General features: G+C 41.6%; 1 protein-coding gene across 3 annotated transcripts in view; it reads left to right on the top strand.

Annotated features, from left to right (window-relative positions):
• The first annotated feature begins 788 nt into the window (after positions 1-788).
• LOC144001498 (protein bicaudal C homolog 1-like) overlaps positions 789-22,905 on the top strand; it is a 52,253-nt gene continuing 30,136 nt past the window's right edge. Inside the window, exons 1-3 of one of the 3 annotated variants that reach the window (XM_077495847.1) lie at positions 789-1,227; positions 12,762-12,808; positions 22,522-22,591. In XM_077495847.1, the coding sequence (XP_077351973.1) occupies positions 1,029-1,227; positions 12,762-12,808; positions 22,522-22,591 (316 nt within the window). In that variant the 5' untranslated portion in view covers positions 789-1,028. Of the gene's footprint in view, positions 1,228-1,572; positions 1,640-8,269; positions 8,327-12,761; positions 12,809-22,521; positions 22,592-22,905 lie in introns of those variants that run through there. The other 2 variants (XM_077495848.1, XM_077495849.1) reach the window with 2 other exon arrangements.

The following is a 22,905-nucleotide window of genomic DNA, read 5'->3' as shown; positions in this document are numbered from 1 at the left end:
TAGGATGAACTCGTCATTGAACTTGTGGCCAGAATGCACTTACTAGCGATTTGTGTACTAGTAGTACAACTGCGTGTTGCTATTAAGGAAACATTGTCCACTGGTTAATCGTGTGCTACTAGTACTTATAGCACTTAACTACTTATACTAATAGTGCACAGTTTTGCCACACTAGTAATATTGTTGTCCTACTAGTATACCAACGTTGGACTGCTAGTCCTTGTGCTATAGTCCTTAACTAGTTATACTAGTAGTGGACAATAGTCAACTAGTGCACAATTTTGCCTCACTAGTAACGTAGTTGTCCTAGTATAAATTTGGCCTACTAGTGTGCAGAAATGTTTCTAGAAATAAAAAGTCGTATGACTATTTTTTTCCCCCACTAGATTTTAAACTACTCATTCTACTAGTTTGATGAATTGTCTTACTAGCTCGAGGTCGGTGTATTCATCGAATGCACCCTTTGTACAACTACATGTTGTTAGGCGGAACTGGTAGAAATGTTCTTGTTGACAGCCGTGTATGTACTGATAGCGTGCAGATGTCAACTTGTGCCGTTTTATCACTAAAAATAAAAGTACTTGAGACACAATCGTTCCACTAGTGAGGACAAATAGACTAGTATACTAGTACATGAACCTTATAGTGTATATATTGTGGAACTAATGCACAAACGGACCCATACTAGTAGTAAAGGGGGAAAAAAAGGATGCTTGAAGTTGGAGTGGGAGGAGTCTGAGTGCAGGACGGTGACATGTGAAACTTTGCTTGGTTGGAAGACTTTTTGTCTGTGTTTGGCGCAGCCTCTTTACTTGAGCGCTCAGCCTGCAGAGAGAGTGAGAGAGAGCGGGGTCTGCCTATTTTTAGCACCCCCAAATCGGCGCTCAAATGGGGGGAAATGACGGTCCGTGAAGGCTTGGCGAGGCCCAGCTCCCGAGCGACGGAACACGCGGCCCAGCAGAACTTTTTTTGAGGCCTCCTCCTCCTCCATCCATCCATCCATCATCGCCGACGAGTATAGCGCCGCCATGGCCGCCCAGTGCGACGCTTTGAGCGGATACTTGCAGCAGCAACAGTCGGACCAGGGCTCCAACAGCGAGCGCAGCACAGACTCTCCTTTGCCGGGATCCGAGGATGACCTGAGCGGACCCCACCAGCTGCCCGACCCGGAGTGGACGGAGGAGCGCTTCCGAGTGGACCGAAAGAAGCTGGAATTCATGTTACTGGGTAAGCAAAATTTAGGTTGGATATTTCGCAGCACTGCGCCAATACAGCTTTGTTTAATTTACCAAAAAAAAAAAAAAAGTTGTACTCAATTTCATTTGAGCCATGGTAACGTACACGCGGGATTTGTTTTGATTGGCCAGTGGCAGTGATCATCTGCTAATCACGTGCGTCATCCACACTCGGCAATTACAATTTATCGCGGGTGTACAGTCTTCTGTACATTCGTCAGACGAAAAAAAACAAAAAAAAAAACGGCGGTGGGCTACTTTATTTCGTGGCGTGTTTTTTTTTGTTTCATTGCTTCCAGTACGCGTGTTTTATTTATTTATTTATTTATTTATTTATTTTAGACTAGGTGCTGCCATGACATTAACTGATAGCCGTCAGAATTGAGTCGTCATGCTTGTCGAAGGTTGGTTTAAGCGATATTAGCAATGTGAGTGTTTCTTATTTCAAATTCGCCTCACAGTGGCAGCTGGCGGTTCCACAACGTCGGCATTTTTCGGCCCTGGTTGGTTGGTTAGGAAAAAAAAACTTGTTGAGGCTAACTAGCAAAACATTTTTGTAGCATGAATACTTTTAATGTTATGCATCCTTGGTGAGTATGACACATTTAATTTGAATCATTTTTTGTTTGTTTGTTTGTTTGTTTTGTAATGTTACTGGATAAATATTGATTCTTAACTGCTTCAGATAACATGTGGTATTGACATTTCCGAGCTACGTCACAAGTCAAAATGGCGGCCTTGGAGAAATGACGCTCTCTGCTCATTGAAAAGCATTGAGGCTTTAGATAGACGTAATTTGATTTGTGAGGGTTATTTTTTATTTCAAAATGTCGTTTAACTACTATGTGTACCGAATGTGGCCGATTATTGTATCATGAAAAGATGAGCTAAGTGTAAATTTCTTCTCATGATACACAAAGACTAACTGATCTCACGTGTAATTCCACCAGGCCCCTCCTCTTAAAGGCACAGTCTGTAATAGTATGTGGGGGGAATTTAAAAAATCGGGGCACTGTTAGGCAACGTCTTCTCTGTTCTGTCCCCCTTTGTTAGTCGTATCTTTTGTTGTTGTTGTCGTCTCTTAAGACGTGATGATTTTTCTTTTAAATTGGTCTCACAATATTGCAGATTTTCACCTATGGTGGGTGGTTCTGTAACATATCCCGGACTTTAAACTTGGAGTTGATTATACCCCGCTTAACTTGTTATTTACCTCTCGGCGCGCATGTCGTCCGTCTGTCCGTCCCCCATATGTCTGGCGCTGCTGCGCTTGCTCAAGTGCATTCCTCAAAGCTGCATGTCATCTCCAAACTCTTCCAGGAAAACAACTTAGCTCGCGAGCGGCCCAAGCGAGAGCCAAAAAAAAAAAAAAAAAAAAAAAAAGTGTCCCGGACATACCATGCGCCACGTCACGCTGTGTGTGTCATGTTTTCGTGCGGTGTGTAAACGGAGCCAGTTGATTGGACGTTCCCGCCGGTTTGTTGGTTCGCCAGCAGCCTCGGTGTCGCTCTGGGGTTGGCCGGGGGCGGAGCACAGAATTGCGCGTTCCTCTCTCTCTGCTTTATTTATTAGTTCAGGTCTAGAGGCCGCATTTATCTGAACCATGAAACCTCTTTTAACCTTTGACCTCATCCTGCCTCCAGGAGTAATGCAGGATGTCTGATCATTTTGTTTTTAGCGGTGTTTTCTTTGGATTAGCTTCTGTTTGACGTGTTCGAACCACTTCTGATTGAATGGACGCTATTTGACAAGAGCTCTGGTGTATTTTTATGTCTGTTTTAATTGTGTGTGACCGAATAGCTCCTTAAAAAAAAAAAAAAAAAAAAAAAAGTCATGCGACACTTTGCCGAAAGCTACTGTCCAACTATGCTGCGGCCACTGCGCAAATGATAGCTCTGCGTCTGCTATTTGTACACGACTTGATGGCCGACTGCTTTGTTACATAGTCAAGTTGCTTGGAACGGTGGCCATGAAACAGTCGAGTCAAAATACGAAAATCGTCTTTTTGTCATCCCAAGACGGGCAAAATCGGGTGTTAGAGTTAAAATAACAATAAATAGAGTAATAAGAGATAGTAAGAAATGATGTGAACTGGTAGCTTTCCGTCCCAAATCTGATCTGAGACCACCTTTTGTCGTATGACGTGATTGACATAGCCAAAATGATTCCAATTCATGTTATAAGTCATTATACCAGTGTGCTAACTTTCCTATGACATCATTAAGAATGCAACATTTCGAAGAATTTACCACCAAAAGAATTTAAGACACTTTAAGGCAAAGTAATGAAATAAAAAGCAGCTTGCTAATGTTCATAAAAATGTACAGTCAGAACAAGATTTTTGGGGAGGAAAAAGTGCTCTATTTTAATCAAAGATATGAGGGGGAGCAAAGCAAGTTATTCTCTTTTTCTTTCTTTCTCTCTTTCTGTCTTTCTCTCTTTCTTTCTCTCTTTTTCTTTGTTTTTTCTTTCTTTCTCTCTCTTTCTTATTGTTTTCTTTTAATTTCTTTCCTTTTTATTTATTTTATTTATTTATTATTTGTCATTTATTTTATTGTATTTTATTATTTATTCATTTGTTTTTTGTAAATAGCCATTCTGGACGATTGCGATTTTAATCAATATATAATAACAATAATAATAATAATGATGATGATGATAATAATAGTAATAAATATTTTTAAAAAGCTTTGCTTTATTCAAAAATAAATCTTAAAAATTAAATCTAAAAAATAAATGATACTGATTTTAAATGTTTTAACGTAAATTAGGATTCATAGCTTGTGCATGAATCCCACAATGAAGTAGTTAGTAACTATTGTAAACAAATACGCCTTGTAAATCCAGCCAGAATTGTGCCACTTGTGCAAAATCACAACTCAAAATAATGTTTCCGAACTAAAGTCACACACGTGTCCTGTTTTCATGGTCAACGCCGCGTTGAAGGCAAATGTGACCCGGGCCGCCCCAAATGAGTTTTTTTCTTTTCGACTTGTGCGGTGTCCACTCGTCCCGCCAACAAAACTGCATCGCAATTGTGGCCTGCTACACAACATCATCCTGCCGAGGAGCAAGAACCAGTGTATTTTTAGCACATAGCGAAGCCTTTAATCACATTTGACCAGCATCCCATAATACAACAGTGGCTATTGAAAAAGGATTGACATACTTTTTAAAAAAAAAAAGTATGATATGGTAAACGGAGTTGAGTGAAAGTTTGCAATTATATGAGTTAAGAATTTCAAGAGGCCTTCCCAGCATGAAGCTGAAATGAGGAGATGCGAAGGTGTCGTTTGGAAATGTCGTCACGGGTTGTGTGACTTTTGGAAAAATCCAAACGAGACCGATTAGCTGGCGTGACTTCACAGTGGCTTCGGAAACCCCGCAGTCGACTATTTTTTTATTTTTTTGGCCCACTTTCTCCAGGAGAAAATGGAAACTATGAAGCCAGCAATTCCAGCGCCGTCTTTGGACCTAGCCAGTCCAATCAGTAAATAGATTTTTTTTTTTTTTTTTTTTTTGTAAGGGAAACCGGTGAAAACAGAACCTTGCCCTGGTAGCCATCGCAGTTTACTGTTTTGTGTTCTTGGCACCGCCGACTAGAACTCCCAAGTTGTAACAGCTTGGAGAGCTTGACAGCGGCATGAAAGCCTGAAAGATGGCTTCATGTGGACAAGAAAACCCTGTGTGGTCACTTTTCTGCCTGTTTTTTTTTTTTTTTGTAATCTTTTAAAAGACAAGACACTGGTGGGAAAGCATTAACATTTACCACCTTCTTGTTTATAACGGGGTTCCATTCAAACAATGGTGACATCACCAGAATTTCTACTTGAAGTCATAATTACAGTCGATATTTGTATGGAAAATACTTCTCGTCATATTTATCAAACAATCAGTATGTCGGTATGAGCAAAGCAAAGCACCAACAATTGACAGTCAACAGAGCCATTAATGGCATTACTTTATTTAAATTACAATTTTTGAAGCAGTAATGTGGAGAGGTCGGACTCACATGAAAGATCCGCGTTCGCTATTTGTATCTACGTTAGCCTAGCCACCAAATGACCAAATCAAAAAAAGACGTCATCATCCAAAAAATTAATAACTTCATCAAAATGGTGTGTACTTATGTAGCGTGTTTACAAAAGCCATATTTATCTCACGCGCTCATGTCTTAGTGTCTCAATTCACAGAAAGGTTAACCGTTTTTTTAGTTTTTAACTTTAACCTCCACAATATCGTGGCATACTTTAGCTAACGGTAGAACAAAGGATATTTTTTTTTCACTTTGGTCCCATTTTAAATCATATCTATGTTGAAGCTAGCATCATCCTAGCTAGCACTAAGCTAGTTGATCTCTCTCTCTCTCAAAACTCAAATTTTTAAGCTTTAGTTTTACTACCGTGATACCTCCATATTTTTCCTCACGGTTATCATACCGTCACAATCTAATATTGGCGAATGCCAAGTCAACAATGTCAAAAATTATCATTGTAAAATCGGGTTTTTATCACATTATGTTAGCATAGCATGTTAGCATTTGATCTCAATAGGGTCCTGTGTTTGCTTTTTTTTTTTTTTTGCTCTGAATTTAATGTAAGTAGCGTTTCCATTTTCTATCGTGCTTTTCCACGTTCCGGTTGCGGTTGAGCTGGCGCCTTATCCCGGCTTCCTTTTTGAGCCGCAGGCGGGGGGGGTATACGCCCCGGACTGGTCGCCCGTCAGTGGCAGCGACCAGCGTGTAACTCGAGCTGATTTCACAGCAGGGCTCTCTGCCCGCTGTGTCACCACCTTTTCCTTCCCTTCTCGCACCTTCTCGTTCGCCCGTCGCCACAACAACATGCTGCTACAATAAAAAAAAAAAAGACGACTCGATTCAAAGTTTGCTCGCTCGCATTCCTCCATCGCGGCCGTGATGAAGCTCTCGGCAGCTGCGGGAATATAATTGAGCTCCGGTCGGTGGAAAAACCTGTAATTCATTACTTAAAAAAAGAAGGTGCAGCCTGGGGAGTCTTATTTCAGCTCTCTGACCCATTTCTGTGCTGGCGGAGCTGTAAATGAATATTCTGTTATTCCACGGCCCGCCGACATCTTTTTCTTCTGCCCTTGTCAGAGTGCGGATTTACATTCTGTCTGGTTTGCGGTTGCTATTTTAGAAATGTTTCTGTTAGGGTTAGGGTTGGGGGGGGCATAGATTTGGCACTTGAGCCACTCCCCTTTTCGGCGTTTGCCTTTTGGACAAGCTCTGCTTTTGGTTTGTTGTTCTCGCTCTGATCACTCAACAGTGACTGCAAGCTGCATTTCATCCCTTTTGCTGATTAGAGAGAAAATTTCAAACATTCTTTTCGGGTCTATTTCTGTCCATCCTGGAATATGATTTGCTTGAACTTTATGTTCGCTTCCTGAGCATCTGATTGGCCGTGTTTGTCGGTATCGGCAGACGCGTTTAAGTGGTGAGGTCAGCCGAGTCGTCTTGAGATGAACGCCGCGTCGGTGGTTGTAATATGATTAACGGCGATTTCCCAACAATTGTCATGTTTACACAGCAACAGTGTCCAAGCGAGGCGCCCTCCCTTTTACTCGGCAGGGGACCTGATACTGGGCTGGAAGATACCAGGCACCAGGAATGCGCTGCCTTGTGAAATCGCTTGGCAACGTATATGAGGGATGATGATGATGCGGGAGGAGGCGAGAAATGAAATCGGCTTGATATAAGGACGTCTCAAGCAAATTCTTGCTCACGTCGTTCGGGCATTGTTGGTTCGGTGGTATGGAGGTCGTCTCCCAACCCAAAGGTTGCGGTTTCAATCCCATGCCATTGTGACCACGTGGAAGTATCCTTGAGCCAAGATACTGGACCCCCAGCTGCTCCTGATGTTGTCATCAGTAGTTGAATGGGTAGTCAAAAAATGTAAAGCGCTTTGAGGGCCTTGTAAGGTGGAAAATCGCTATATAAGTGAAGTACCATTCACCATTCGGTACCATTCCATGTAGCGGTGCTTTAAAAATTCAAAATATGCCCAAGGTTTGGGGTCACTTTAAACTAGAAAGACAGAAGTTGTATGTAACTAGACTAAGTGCAATTTCTGGAGAAATTGCGTGGGAATGCTGAAAGCCGAATGCTTATGAAGTAAATTGAAATATAAATTATGTGAAAATTACAAAGTTTTAATTGAAGTTGAACGATAACTGAATAATAATTAAACTTAAACTGCAATCCGTCTAAGGTGGGATTTAATCATTTCAGAGAAATTATAATCAATTTCTTGAAACGATAGTCAGTTGTTATCAAACCATCGAATGTACCAAAATGTGGTCCAAGCAGGGTTTGAATCCTAAACACACTCAACGTCCCATCACTACATTACGGTTACAAAGTGTCTTCCACTAAATTGTCGTGTTTAAACTTCTCTCTGTGCATGTTAAAGCTTCTCCAGCTAACCTTTAGCCTAGCATAGCTTGTTCTATCAACACATCGCTAAGCAGTGATCGATTGGGATTTTACAGTGTTGTGGATAATTTTGTCAGCGAAAAACTACTATAAAGGGCAGATTGCCCGAGTCATTGATGGAATAATCGAGAGGTTAATCAAGTCTAACTGACAGCTCTCGTACCTGCGTGAAGAAACGGCCCTAGCTCACTAAAAGGCGCGTGTATGGTGAGACGCCAAGGCTGCTATATTGTAAGCATGACGGAGTTTTGCCAAAAGTGAAACATTAACGGTTTGTTGTTGCATTTTTGGGGGTGTGACCACTTGTAGACTGTTTTCTCCATTTTGTTGATAATGAATTGATAGTCCAAACCAAACCATTGAAGACAGACTCATAGACTAGTTTGTGATGCACCGAATACATATTGTGGAAACACTGAGTAATTTGTAGTTTCTAACTGATTGAGTGGTGTAAAGTTGTTGGAATGAATGGACACTTGTTTACATCACCACATGACGAATGCTCTTTCTGGAGTGTGGATATTTTTGGCTCTGTTTGGCCTTCTCTCAACCTGCATTTCACCCTTTCCCATCAAAGCTGAACTCGAGTGCAAGAATCCACCAGGAAAAACTGTCCAAGGCTTCTGGATGGAGTTAGAAGGTATTGTTTGCTTGATTGTTGCGCGTGGATCGTAGCCACAACTGTAGAAATCAACACTGTTTACATTCCGCCCGTGTCACAACAGTGGAATCTCCCGGATTTAGTCTCTCTCTCTCTCCGTGAAATAATGGAGAACAGACCCGCGTATCATCTGGCACTGTTTAGGCTTTCATGCTTTTCCTCCGCAGCTCATCGCTTCTTTACATGCTGTGACAGATGGACTCATTGGATACGTTCACTAAATGGAATCGCCGCCGCAAAACGACAAAACGACTTAGGAAGAATACTCGATTTTCTTGTCAGCGCTCCAAAGGTTGCAAATTCTCGAGCGATCATCTCCGAACTATCGAGGAAGAACTCAATTCTTCTTGACTTAGAAGGCTTTCAGCACATTCTTGAGCTGCTGTCAAATAATGTATGTGTTGCGGCATTACTTGATGGTTTATGACAGTTGAAGGGCGTGATTCTGAGGAACTACTAACCCACTTTGTTGACATAATGGCCACATGAAGGATCAGATGGTACCCTTTAAAGAAGCAGTTTTTTGTTTCTACAGTACAAAGAATCTCCATTCCAGACTACACAATAGGGGAAGATCAGTGCTAACGAGAGTTTTACAAATGTATTGCTGGACTCAGAGAAGTGTCGTCCATGTCCTTGCGTACAAAGAAACAACGCTCTGTTTTCAAGTCGTAACGGAAGTAACGACCTCTCCAACAAAATGCTGAAAATATACTTAAACAAAGGATGTGCGCTACAGCCCTTGTTTGGAGCAGTCAGCCAGCGTGTCTCCGCAAAAGCCTGTAATTTTGGTTGGCGGGCTGAAGAATAGCACGCTGCAGTCTAAGTTGAGAGGTAGCGACCTTGCTTGGCAAATGCAGTGCTCGAAAGTATTTTCTGCTTCATCTGTTGCTGTCATTTTATTGAAGAATATGCGAGTCTCTGTCGAATGTTGTCGTAGGCCTGAGAACAGAGATTGTTGTAGAACTCCACTGGCGAATGTTTTGGTGTCTGTGGTCCTACAGTATAATCCGATTCAGAAATTTGAATATATGGACGGGACGGGATGTTTTTTTTAGGCTTATACAGTAGACCGTTGGGGTCCTATACAAGAGAGAAGCCGCTGGAGCTTTTGTAAGAAAGACGTCATTGCTAGCCTATCCCAGAAATCTCCGTAGGACTTTAATTGATATTCTTAAATTGATTTGGTTGAAGACCCTTACCTCGCAATCTTGCCTAGGTCTTTACAGGAGGTTATTGGAGGCCTGTACTGGAGGTTGTAGTAGGTCTGTAAAGTATCGAAATCGAAGATGTCGCCAGCTTGCATACCTATCCAGGAGATTGTTGTTGACCTTTTATAAGAGAATGTTGTAGCTATTAATGCTATAGCTATTAATAATGTTATCAGCCTGATACCTATAGTTGTTAGTAGGTCTTTACAAGAGATCATTGTGTTCATACAGGAGATCATTGTCAGACTATTGACAAAGCTTCTCCAGGTTTGTAGAAGAGATTGTTGTAGCCTTGGAGTGACCGTTTTTGTTACAAACCCTTGAGGCAAACTGAAAGGCTGCTCAGTGAAGGAAAACTCCCAAGTTATGTTTCTCTCTATTAATCAAATTACAAGCCTCTTAGCATTTTTTCAGTGTGACGCAACGCAAATAGTAACTAACTGCTAAATTCCCTTTTTGAAGTCAAGCATGTCAGCAGGTTCAGGTTTGGAGGAAGCGTTATAAACGTCGGGGTCCACCGATGGGCCTCCTTGGCATGATAAGCGCCCCAGTGGGTGTCATAATCTTCCCGTCTCGGGTCTGGGTTCTCCCACGGCTGGTTTGCATGCCACGCATCTGTCGACAGGATGTTTCCCTTTCAATTTGAGGCTTTTGCTCATGTTTTCTCCCAAGTTCTTGTCAGTCGGCAACCTCGGTGCCTCTGTGATCTGTCTATGAAATTTGTTGAGATCAACTTGTCAATCTGGGGTTGAGCCAGACCTGGTTTCTCAATCTTAAACGCACTACAGTTTTTTTGATGATTTATTTCAGAGACGAAGTCTTTGATGGAAGACTTACACAACTTTCTTGATTGGCTGCCCGTTCGGTACTGAGAAGAAGGATGGTGGTTGTTGTTTGCAATATGACTGCTAACTATCTGCAAACTTCTTTTTAAGTGTCTGTCCACACAACAGCCAATTTTCAGTTTTCCCTTTTGATTTCTTTTTCAGTACTGATACAGCAAATATCCAGACGCCATCTGTTATTAGCGCAATATGGGATTGAGAGTTTGCTTGGCCCGAAATCAGGTCTGAAATGTAGCTACAGCAAAATAGTCTCAATGTGATCATAAAGTGCTTGGGTTGTTGTTTACTGAGCAGCCTGTGAAAGTGTAACGTCTTCTAGATGATGTAGGTGTGCATCGCCAAAGGCCACAATGTCTGCGCCGAATGGCAATAAAGCTGCTGCTTTTTTTTAGTAGGCTTCTCACATTCTGCATATGCGTTGAAAATATCAGCGTTAATAAGGGAATGTCTGGACAGTTTTTATACATCTTACCCACATTGAGATCCGCGGATGTGCCTGACCCAGATTCCGACAGACGGCAACAGTTCCATCCCTAGCGAACGCTAGTTAAGAGGCGTCATTAAAACTTCCTGTTCAAATGATAGCGAAACATGAGAATTCTCCTCGGAGGACAGATATGTATTTGACATCAGCAGAGCTGCCACAATGTGGAAGACTTGCAGATGTGCTGGCGTGACGACAAGCCTCGTTCGCTTTGGTGTGTTGGCCCTCGTCTTCATCCAGCGCGGGTCCAACAATTCAAGTCGACGAATCAAAGCGGCGCTTCATCAAAATCAGACCGCACGTGTCATATTTAACGACTGATTAATTGCACGAGTTGCTGCTTGTTGCATCAGCTGTGGCCCGATTTTGAATTCGAATGAAGTTCGAAATTTGATGCCGTGTCGATGTTTTGTTTCAAGGATGCGCTTCTATAAATTTTGCAAGCGCGGTCTGCTGTTTTCAATCACGTTCAGCAGTTCATCTCAATCACTGCTCTCATGACGAGAGTAAATATGTCACAATGTTGATGAATTTTTGAGTTCTCGGTGCTAGCTTGCACGCTAACTATCTGCTAGCATAAATGTCACAAATTGGAAACATTATGTAAAGTACCTCAATTCAACTTGTTTCGTTAGTTTAACTGACTGTGGCTAGAAAGTGTAAAAAAAAAAAAAAATCTCTAATAATCAGGTCTTGTGACATTTTGTATATTTATTGAGCGTATTTTTCTTGGCTGTTGTATTATAAAAATGTAACCGCTAGACTAAATATATTGAAGTCAGTTTCTGTATGACTTCATCTGAGGCAGGAATTTAAGGCGATTTACAGGTTGACATCAGTTGTTTTAAATGTGCATTTTGAACGTCAATATGTTGGCCCAAAACGTGAATCGTCTCAATAAATTGATCACATAGAAGCAGGAAATCTGTGATGATTTTCATGAATTTGCTAAGCTAGCTTGCAAGCTAACTCTTTGCTCGTCTGGCTGTGGATGCTGAAGTCTTGCTAAAGTCATTTTCTCCAACTAGCTAATGTAGGAAATGGCAGTTGCTAGGCAACTAACAAAGACAGAATTCCCCACTGTATGTCATAATTTCCTATAAATTTACTGAACGTATTTAGAATGACTTCTTTGTACATCTTTAACACATTCACTGCCATTGACGGTTATAGACGTCAAAGTTCCATTTTAACTGGGCCGGCAGTGGATGAGTTAAAATTCATACAGTTATTTGATGAGACAGTGTGATTACGTGTACTGCCTGAAGCCAGCATTGTGGTACCTCATAATATACTGACCTCAAGCCTATTTTACAAGAATGTTACGTGGTTCACAGTTATTAACAACCAGCTGCAGTTCAAATCACAGGACCGGCCGAGGGAGTTCCTCCATATTCTATTTCGTGCTCGGAAAAAGACTTTCAAGGGCCCAACTCTTGTAAATTTTGATTTTTTATTTATTTTTTTGTTTGCACTGGGACCCTTCTTATGTGGTTCATATTCTTTCCTGAACTGCATTTTCCAAGGTTATTCCCAGAATCGTGCCGAGGAATCTGACAACGAGTGCAAGTCAAACGACAATTGGCCCAAACGTCGTATTCATTTCACCATTCCTGGCTTCTGTGTCGTGTAATACCAAACGATTGCCCCATATCCGTCAATTAGTCACACGGGATTGTTTTTCCAATCTTTTGGATTACAGACAATGACTTTCAAAACATTCCTGTAAACGAGTGGTGCCAATTACTAGCCAAACATGACCTGAGCAAAAAAAAAAAAAGATCTCAGCCATAAATGCTGCCATGTGAAGACACAACCTTCAAGAGATAGGTCATAACTTATGATGGTTTTTATTCTTCTCTGTTCTACTCTAGCTGCCTCGGAGGGGAGAGTCAACGGCGGGGAGGATTTCTTTCAGAAGGTGAGTGTTAAGAGTGCCAACCACGCTTGGTTGTTTTGCTGTGTTATCTTTGTGTTGTATCGTCGCCCGCTGAGTGTCTTTTCTGGCAAGTGAGGGGGGGGAACGTACACGTACGCACGTCAGGTGCTCCGTCCAGTTGTTCCCGATTTACAAAAACACAAAAGCGATGGAACTGACGCTGACGTCGAATCGCCGCGGGCCACCTCGCTCTGATCCCCGTAACGCAGCTGACACAACAGCGGGCCCTTTTCACACTTATGTAACGGGAACACAAAGTGCACGTTTTGTGTCGTAAACGTTGAAAAACACGGGCGCCGGTTTGAACGGAGAGAGAGTGAGGCTCTGCCTCATTAAAAACTTCATCGGTGATTTAGTTCATGTTGTGAAACTTTGAGTACACAAAAATAACTTCTAGTCAGCAACTCCCTTATCGTTGTACGACTCATAAAATCTTTTATCACTTGACTTCATGACGTGGATTGATTTAGTTCCTGAACTTTTTACATGAAGGACCTAAAAAAAAAAAAAAATTTGGTTTTGGAATTTTTATTCCTAAAGAGTACGTTTGGTTTAATTTTATTGTAAGCCGAACATAAACATTGCTCATACAGGAACATTAAAAAATAAATAACCCACATTTAAAAAAAAATATTTAATACGTTCTTGTACCCCAACTAAAAGTAATATCTCATCTGAAGTTGAAGTTTATACAATATATTTATGGCAGTTTTTCCATTCCTCCAGATTTTATAGTTCTTGTCCTCATTAGGGTTATTTTATAAACTGGAGCGTTCCCAGCTGGACTTTGTTTGGTGATTTAGTCCAGGGTATACCCAATCGTGTCTGCCATTTCACACCTATACAATATTTTGAATCACATAAACTGTGCTGCCTGTGGTACAACAGTGAACTGTTGCACTACCTTTTGGTAGTTTTGGGTCTTTAAAAAAGATTAGCAATCATGGCTGGTTGGAAATTGCAACCTGCAGTGTCGCTTCCATTTAGCTCAAGTGGCTTGGGGTTGGCTTCCACTCAAAATTCACAAGCGTTCCGGTTCTGACTGTGAATGATAGTACTTGAAAATGAGGATTGGTAGCTTAAGGAAAAGGATTTGCGCACTTTTTAATTTTGACCTCAAGTTTTCCGTTCCACTGAAATGAATTACTTCTCAGCACAAGCGTTGAGTTTTTGTTTGAATTTTCAGTATCTTTAAGGTCGCTCAAAAAAATGTTGAAATTGCCGCAAGATGTCAGCAAATTACGCTGGACCTCAAAGGATTAACTCTTGGCCTTGTGTTTCGCTTTTTTGTTGGTTTTTGTGGTTGATTTTTTGTAACTGTAATACTGTAGTTCTCGATTCGGGACCTTGACTTGACATAGAAAAAAAATAATAATCCCCCCCAAAATTTGAGAAACATTGGTGGAGAATTACCTGCACTAACAACAGCTGGTTTGGCCAAATCTTGAACTTGGACAAAATGGACAGTTTAATCCTGTCATGTTTAGACAATTTAGTTCAAAATGGAGGAGTTTTGTCAGCCAAAGGGTATGTCAAAAGTGTCAAAAGCTTGGAGGGTTCCAGTGAATGAACGTTTTGACAACAGTTTTCAGCATCTTCGCAGTCTTCTTGTCTGTTTCAAGTATTTGGACTTCATGACGCAGAGTAGGGAAGGCAAGTTTAGAGTTTCTGCCGCACATTTCAGAAGGCAAGTAATGCAAAACAGGCGCGTAAAGTGTCCTCTGAATGGAATTTTTACTAGTACTCTACACCGTTGGAATCTCTCCACCTCATGTACTTCTACAGCACGAGTCGAAATATCGTAAATGTGCCACAGTACCATTAGAAGCAAATCTGCCTGGAGGTGTTTCAACTTTGCCCCTCAAGGTCTCAAGACCTCAGCGTAGTAGTCAAGGTTAAATCATCAGTTGGAAATGAGCGTGAGGCTGTTTGAGTTGGAAGACCGCAAAAGACCGCGTTTCCATTTCAACCCATTTGTGTGCAATTGCCCCTCAGATAGCGTGACCCGCGTCCATGCCTCGTTCAAGGCTGGAAAATAAACACGCCTTTTGGACCGCACGATGCAATTGTGGAGCGTTAAGTGGGTGAAGTGCGTGCGTGTGTGTGTGCGTGTGTGTGTGTGTGTGTGTGTGTGTATGTGTGTGTGTGTGTGTGTGTGCCATACCTCGAAGCTGATGAAAAATGGTAACGGTTAGTTTGACCGCTTCCTGCCGGGCCAGCGCGCCCATCCTAGCTAGGCTGGGCTAATGGATGACATGCTAGCTAGCTAGCTAGCTAGCTGCTGCACATGCTGAATTTTTTTTGTTTTGTTTTTATGAAGGTACCACAGTTACCAGAAGAGTAAGATTGTAGAAACTGACAAAGGCAGCACATTTAAAAAAAAAAAAAAAAAAAAATCTCCACCCCCACATTTCTCCCCAGGCCCAGTTACTCGCTCTTACTCACCGTCTACTGGACTTCCTTTGAGTCCAGAGCGGCGGAAAACCTCATGATGTCAACGCGAAACCAACAAGATGACAAGCAGTATGCAATGACGTCTATTCAATACCCTTCAATTGCAGCTCAATGTAAATATACTAGTATGCGCTTTGTCTGCACTAGTAAGACAATTCAGCGCACTAGTACAATATCTTATAAGTGTCACTTTTTTCCCTAGTATCAGTGCCATATTTAGCCTACTAGTACACAACTAAACCGTAGTAGTAAATTACTGTTGTACTAGTCGCACTACTTGGCCTAACTGGTAGACGCATCATGCACTAGTTACCGCCTGGACCCTACTAGCAACATCAAAAGGCACAGTTGTCAAGTAGCGCACAGTTTCTGCGTCACTACTAGTAACATTTACTTGTCTAACTAGTAGGCTATGCCGAAAAACATGCTAGTATGCGCTTTGACTTCACCAGTAAGACAATTCACCGCACTAGTAGCTACAATGACTATGAATAACACGTTTTTCCCACTATTAGTGCCACATTTAGTCTACTAGTACACAACTAAACCTTATTAAAAAATTACTGTGTTGCACTAGTAGACCTAACAGGTAGATGTGTCAGGCACGAGTTGCCAACTGGATCCTACTATTATCTTAGTGTTCTACTAGTTAACACCTAGCGTGCAGAAATATCATACATTAGTGGGAGGCTATAGTGAAAAAAAAAGTTATTCTGTTGATTTGTCTTACTAGCTTAAAGTCCATAAACTAGTACGCTTTGTAGTGTGTTATGTAAGTAACGAGGCACTAAATGATAAATGTGTTCCTTTATTACTACTAGTGGTGGCATTATGAAATTCTATTGGTTAACATCCAGCACTTCACTATTAGTCCTAATGGTTCACAGAGTTTTGCCTCAGTAGTGACATGTAGTAAGTTGTCTTATGCCAACGTTTTCATACAAATTTGAAGAAATATATAGCAGTGAAAGGCAGTCATGAAAAATTCCACTTGTGCGCCCGAGTAATTCTACAAGTGTGCTGAATTGTTTTACCACTAGTGACGCGCGAGTCCATGAACCTCAAGCTGGACGTCGAGGTTATTGAACAAATCCTCAAACTGCTTTCCGTACAGCGGAAAACGCAGGATAGCGCTTCGGCGGTGAAATCAAACAAAGTCACCGCAGCGACAAAGTCTGGACGTCAGACGCCCGGCGTCTCGGAGGAGTGTGAAATCGTGGCACAAAAAAAGCTCGGCGGCTCGAAGCCAATACTAACCACGACAGTATATCGAGCGCGGGGCTTCTCGGCACAACCTTGGAGGGGATTTGAAGTGAGCCTTGGCCACATTCGGGCCCCGGACCCTTTTTCCACTTTCACCGTCCCGACGCTTGCGGTTGCGCAAATAAGGCCAGGCGCGATGTGGAAGTGCCAAATCTCAAAGTTGTTCTCGTTCCTTTCAGCGGGCGGAAAGACAGCCTGCTGCACTCTCAAGCCGCATCATTAGTCGCTTGAGTTCAGCCGTCTCCAAACTACGTTAATATGTTGTGAAAGATTGTCATGTAGCCTTGTGCGAGATTTCACATCAATTGGTGTAGCCGGTATGATGTCTTGCATCGCATGATAGCATTAAGCTAGCAAGCTTTCATGAGGCAAACTTGTGTAGTTTGGTTAAATACTAAATGGATAATTCTCTTTTTGTATGCTTGGTGAACTTCAGCAGCTGCTTTGATGTGTCAAAGTTGAGACACCAACCACACTTGGTATACTTTTCGTGATATTTTTATTTGTGGTGGGCTGTCTTAATACAACGCAACTGTAAGGACTTTGGAACTTGTGGTTGCGCAGATGCTAGTTTGGAGGACTCGAGCTCGTTGCCTGCATGGTGATTTTCGGCAACTGGAACGGATTGCTGGAATAATATTTCAATTCATTTCAGTGAGGAGAATTGATTGGCTACACGAGTAAATTGTGTTATGAGCTTGGTCACGGATCAAATTTAATTTTTAAGCCAAGTAAGACTATAAACCGTACCCATGGACAGACATTGTAGTAACAGGCATGTCCTTTACTTCCTGCCCATACATACCAGGCCTACCTGCTGAACAGAGAGTAAGATTTCTGCCAGTGTTTAATTGGCAGACTTTTTATTTTTGAAAACGCCTAATATTGACCGATATTGGCAGTCATTAGTCGCCCCCTAGTTAAAGGGGAAGTCAACCCGAGAAAAATACTTTGACAATAATATGTTCTATGCAGCCCCACTTATCTAAATATGGTTAATATTGCATTAGTGGAATATGAATTAAGCAGCAAAATCCAGCTGTTTTTATCCATCTCAGGGGGGCGGCCATTTTGCCACTTGCCGTCGACTGAAGATGACGTCAATGTTGCTCAGATCTCAGGTAACGACCAATCACAGCTCAGCTTCGGAGAACAGGGGAGCTGTGATTGGCCGTTGCCTGAGCTCTTGAGCAACTGTGATGTCATCTTCAGTCGACGGCATGTGCCCGCTGAGATGGATTAAAGTTGGCTGGATTTCGTTACATAACGCTTATTCTACAAATGTAATATTAACCAGGGCCCGGTTGTTCGAAACTCGGTTATAGCTTTAACAATTGGTTAAGTAGATTTAACCGACCGTTAACTTTAACAGCACTTCTAATGGATAAAGAGAAAACTAAATAAATTGATGAATTAAAATAAATAAATAATATTACAAAAACTCCTTAATTACTTCAACCATTGATTGTTGACGTTTTCTTCGTCAGCAGAAAACTTCCAGCTTTTTATTTATTTATTAATTTTTTTCCGGCGAGTGCCAGGGGTCGTTTGGATAGTATCTATTTCTTTCGCCGTCCCGGAAGTAAACAAAAAGAGGAATTGTGGGATACATCGGTGCTAACCGGTGACGTCAACGACACGGTTAACTTTGACGGTGCCGCTAACAAACGGCGTGACCAACCATGTTTTGAACAACGCATATTTAGTGGACGGAAGAACGTCATGTTTAGACAATAAATTAGACAATTTAATGCGGTCACCTATAACATATGATTGTCAAAAAATGTTCAAGGTTGACTTCCACTGTTAGGAACCACGCTTACAGTATATCGAAAGGAACAACTCTTAACGTCCCAAAAGTTTCTTTTCCTAAATGCAAACCGCTGCATCGTTTCTGGCGATGCCGCCTCGAGGTCTACTCGAGGTTTACGCCCCCGACAGCCCCCTCGCGTCCCGCTGCCACACACGCACGCATTCCAGCTGAAACAACAGCTGCACCATCGCAGCGCGGGCCGGGAGGAAACATGCCTCTGCCATGTCGATTGCTGCGGCGATTATACTTACTACGTGCGCAGTCACGTGCGTCCGACACATGTGCTGACTTCCAGTCCAGGACTGGAAAAAAAAACCAAAAATGAAACCCTGTTTGATTTTTGCTCGCACAGCAGCTGGAAACCTCTAAGAGCCAATCATCATGTCAAGGCTGCGCGATGGAACCAATCAGTGGGCACGCTTTCTATTTACGCATTCCGCGAGGGGCGTCGGCAGAGAAAGGTGTAAGCATTAAAGGTAAACGGAATTTGCGCGTTCGGAGACTTGTCGGCGAGTCTTTTCATCAAAAAATAAACGGCGTCCACCCCACTAAAGCAGTGTGTGGTCTTGACAGAAATCAGTCCCATCTGCACGCCGCCGCCAAGAACAGCAGCGCCGAACAGGAAATGTCTCTCCCACTCTCTTGAACAAGGACCTTTTTGAAAGACGTCCCTTGATGAAGCTTATAGCGCAGGGAGCTACAAGACTTCGGGGTAGTAATCGGAGCCGTCGCGTCCGCTTCAAATGGAGTTTTCATTTCATTATTGGGTTTGTTTGTGCCTTGTCCTCCATTCATCCCATTTTCTCGTGTCCTCGTTAAAATGGCCGGTGAGTTGGCGGTTATCCCGGCTGCCGGGTGCACCCTGAACTGGTCGCTCGTCAATTCCAGAGCTCAAACGGACAAACGATTCACTCAAGTCTTAAGTGAACCCAACAGGCCTGTTTTTGGACTGTGTCCGGAGAAAACCCACACAAGTACGGGGAGAAGATGTAAAACAAAGACAAGGTCTAAGCTGAGATTTGAACCTTGCGTGTCCTTCACCTATGCCAGCTGATGTTGGGCAATAGTTGGGGTGCACCGTGTCACCAGACAACCACAGGGCACATTTCGTATACGTAGATGAACAGCTGTTAACGCTCAACATTCTCAGTTCTGGACAGTTAGGAGCAGGGGTGTCGCACATAAGGCCCGCGGGCCAGAACTGGCCCATCAGGTGGTCCAGTATGGCCCGTGCGGACAGAACACAAAAGGCATTTAAAGTTGAGTATGTGTAATTTTTGTAATCGATATTTTGGTCATTTATACTTTTACGTACATTATTTATTTGTTTAAATCCAACCCACTAGCCCCCAAAAAAAAGTTGTACTTCTAAAATACCCTCTTGCCATTGGCCTCCATTCTGCCAGTGTAAAGTAAGCAGCAGCATTTTACGCTCGGGCGAATTACAGTCTTAAATGATCCCTCTGAGATGTTTATGGCGACGTTTTTTGGAATCAGCCAGCGCTCAAAGAGTTAATATGTTCTATGTCGATTAATAGTGCATTTGTGGAATATGAGTATAGCAGCACAATCCACCTGTTTTTATCCGTCACAGAGGGCGGCCATTTTGACAGTGCCAGGCGGGCTCAGCGGTCTTATTCACATTTTGGATGCATCAGCATGACCCTGAAATGAAAAAAAACAAACAAATTTCTTAAAGCTATTTTTCCCCGAAGGAATTGTGCCTTATTTTCATTCCACATGATCATACCGGAACTTGAGTTCTGTGTTGCATTTGCTAAAAATTTGGCTGTAAACGTCAGCCTCATGTTTCATAAGCGTTGCTGATTGCGTTCTATTTTTATTCTTGTTGCTATTAGATGACAACAACTGTACTGTCTACAGATGTGCAGCTTGATTCAATTGCTTTAAAAGAGGAAATAATGCCACACATGCTTTATATAATTGTGTTTTTTTTTTTAATCTTCTGCTGTGCAAATTCAGATTTCAAAGCAGAGCAGAAAGAATTCACTTTGTCTGTTCCCCGTCCGCTTGAATGCGATTGCAGGACGGACGTGTACGAAATGACGGCGCTTGAAAGACGCGCCGGCGCGAAGTGTGTCACACTCGGCAAGGACAAGCTGTCAGTTTGCGTTAGACGCGACGCCGGCCAGATCCCGACTGCTCCCTCAAGAGCATATGGTGGAATTTAAGCACTTCCCTTTTTAATTTGTAAGCCCCCCCCCCTACCCCTGAAGGATACAGGCTGTTTTCCATTTTGGCAAGAGAAACTTTAAAAATGTTTTTAAAAGGGGAACTCAAGTCAGACATTTTCCTTGTAATAATGTGCCCACAATAGTCTAAACCAGTGCTTCTCAAATAGTGGGGTGGGCCCCCCCAGGGGGTTCGAGGCTCCATCAAGGGGGGCGCGTTTGATGCTTTTTTATTTTAAATTTTTTTACTGTCCTAGCATAAAGTGCAATTGCACCTCCACTACATTAGGGGGCAGTGGCACTCTCATTATTGGCAGTGTGCGCGCAGGCAGCATTCTCTCGGTGGTGTAGGGGTTTTGTTTGCACTGAGCTTGTGCGCTTTGCACACAGCAAAAAAATCAAATTATTTTATATATTTTTGTTTTGCAGGTTAAAGGTTTTTTTTTGTTTGTTTGTTTTTTTTAAAATATTGTGCTCCTGAGTTAAAGTTGGTGATCAGTTTGAATGCATGTTTTTGAACATTATTGACTGGAGTTCTTCTTCAGGGAAAAAGCTGTGAATTATTCTCATTACTTTGGCGCTGTCGCTTTATCTCTGCAGCTAATCTTGACAAGGTGCACTTTTCAATTACACTACACCGCTCACTTCTTATTGCTGCAGACCGCTGAGGAATATTAAGTAGTTCTAAACGCTGCTCCGGTGTCAGACATGGGAGCACTTTGAAGAAATTCTTGCCTTTTTCACCCCAAAGATGTCTGAAAGTATGAAAACAAGGATAAAGAATATATCAGCTTTTTTTTTTTTTTTTTTTTCGTTAACGTCTGAATTTTCTCCCTTTTTTGCTAACTTCTGGTGAGCAACTCTCAGGAAGTTTGTCTGTGGATTTGTAGCCAGAAAGCCAAGCAAAGTGAGTTTTCCTGCGGTTGGAAGTTTCTTAACGTCGGCGCATGTGCTCCTGGTTACGAGTACGACTGCACTTGTCAACATTGTCAGATTTGGCTCTGGCGGTTTTCACATGTTGCAGACGAGCCAAAGTTGTTTTCTGCACTCATGTTGTGGTGGAAGCTTATTATATATTTAGCATACATCTGTGCAGCTTCTATCACCCTACATTTATTTAAAACCGGATTTGGTCTGGATTTGTTGACGTTTGCATGTTTAGTAGCTGGCTCTATTTGTGTGCAGCAGTAGCAGTTGTTTACAAGGTTTATAAATCTTAATGCTAATTTCCATTTTCCCATCAATTGCTTTTCATTTTATACCTTAAGCAATATGGTGATGGTTGTCCTTTCCTTTAATTAATTTTAATCGGCTGCCCACGTTAATCGACCGATAGCTCTTCTGAAATTGCCTAAATTTGAAGATTTTTCAATTATTGTTTATTCCACATTTAAAAAAAAAAAAAACTATTACAACATAAATATTCAAATCTTCCCTACCTCCCACCAAAAAAAAAACAGACAAAAATGTGACCAATTTTTTCTGTTTTATTGTTGGTTGTTTTTTTTGTTTTGTTTTTTGTATGATGACCCCAAGAAGTTATTTTGTTCATTTATATGTTTGTTTATTTGTTTATTTATTTTGTGTGTATATATATATATATATATATATATATATATATATATATATATATATATACTTATTAATTTATTTTAAATTTTGTTTCTATTTATTTTTAATTAATCAGGCGATCAATCAGTTATCAGATTTCTGTGTTCAATATTCTGTTCTGTAAGCAAGATTAATTTATTCAATTGGAAAATCTTCAGCCCATTAGTTTTTATTTTGAAACGGCCGATGAATCAGTTGGGCCTTACTGAGGTTCTTTTATATGCTAAACAAAAAAAAACAAAAAAAAAAAAAAATGGTCCCCCCATCAATCTCAACATTTTCCATCAAACTATTGCCCGTAAATCAAAGCGCACCTGATGAACGACATCTTATGACAGTTGTTAATGTGAATTGTGTTGCAGATTATGGATGAAACACAAACTCAGATCGCCTGGCCTTCCAAGCTGAAGATCGGAGCAAAGTCGAAAAAAGGTGAGAACGCCCCCACCTTGTCTTGATCGGCGAATGTCAAATACCACCTGGTAAATTAACAACATTAAACATTAAGTAGAAGAAGCTATGCTATCTGTAGCTAACTAGTAGCCATGAGTAGGAGAAGAAGAAATAGAAGAATCAGATTTGAGCCTTTCTGTGCTGCCATGCCAATCTCAGGACTTCTAAATCAACAGTACAAACTGATGTAACAAACTATATTAGCAATGGGGCTTCTTTAACTCATTTGCTCACAAAAACGTATAAATACGTTCTGTTTTAAATGTTTTAAGTGTCCCAACGATGTTTTTATG

This window comes from Festucalex cinctus, chromosome 14 (genome assembly GCF_051991245.1).
Source record: "Festucalex cinctus isolate MCC-2025b chromosome 14, RoL_Fcin_1.0, whole genome shotgun sequence".
NCBI classification, from domain to species: Eukaryota; Metazoa; Chordata; class Actinopteri; order Syngnathiformes; family Syngnathidae; genus Festucalex; species Festucalex cinctus.
Note: the sequence above shows the minus strand (reverse complement) of the source record. Positions and strands in the feature narration are given on the sequence as shown.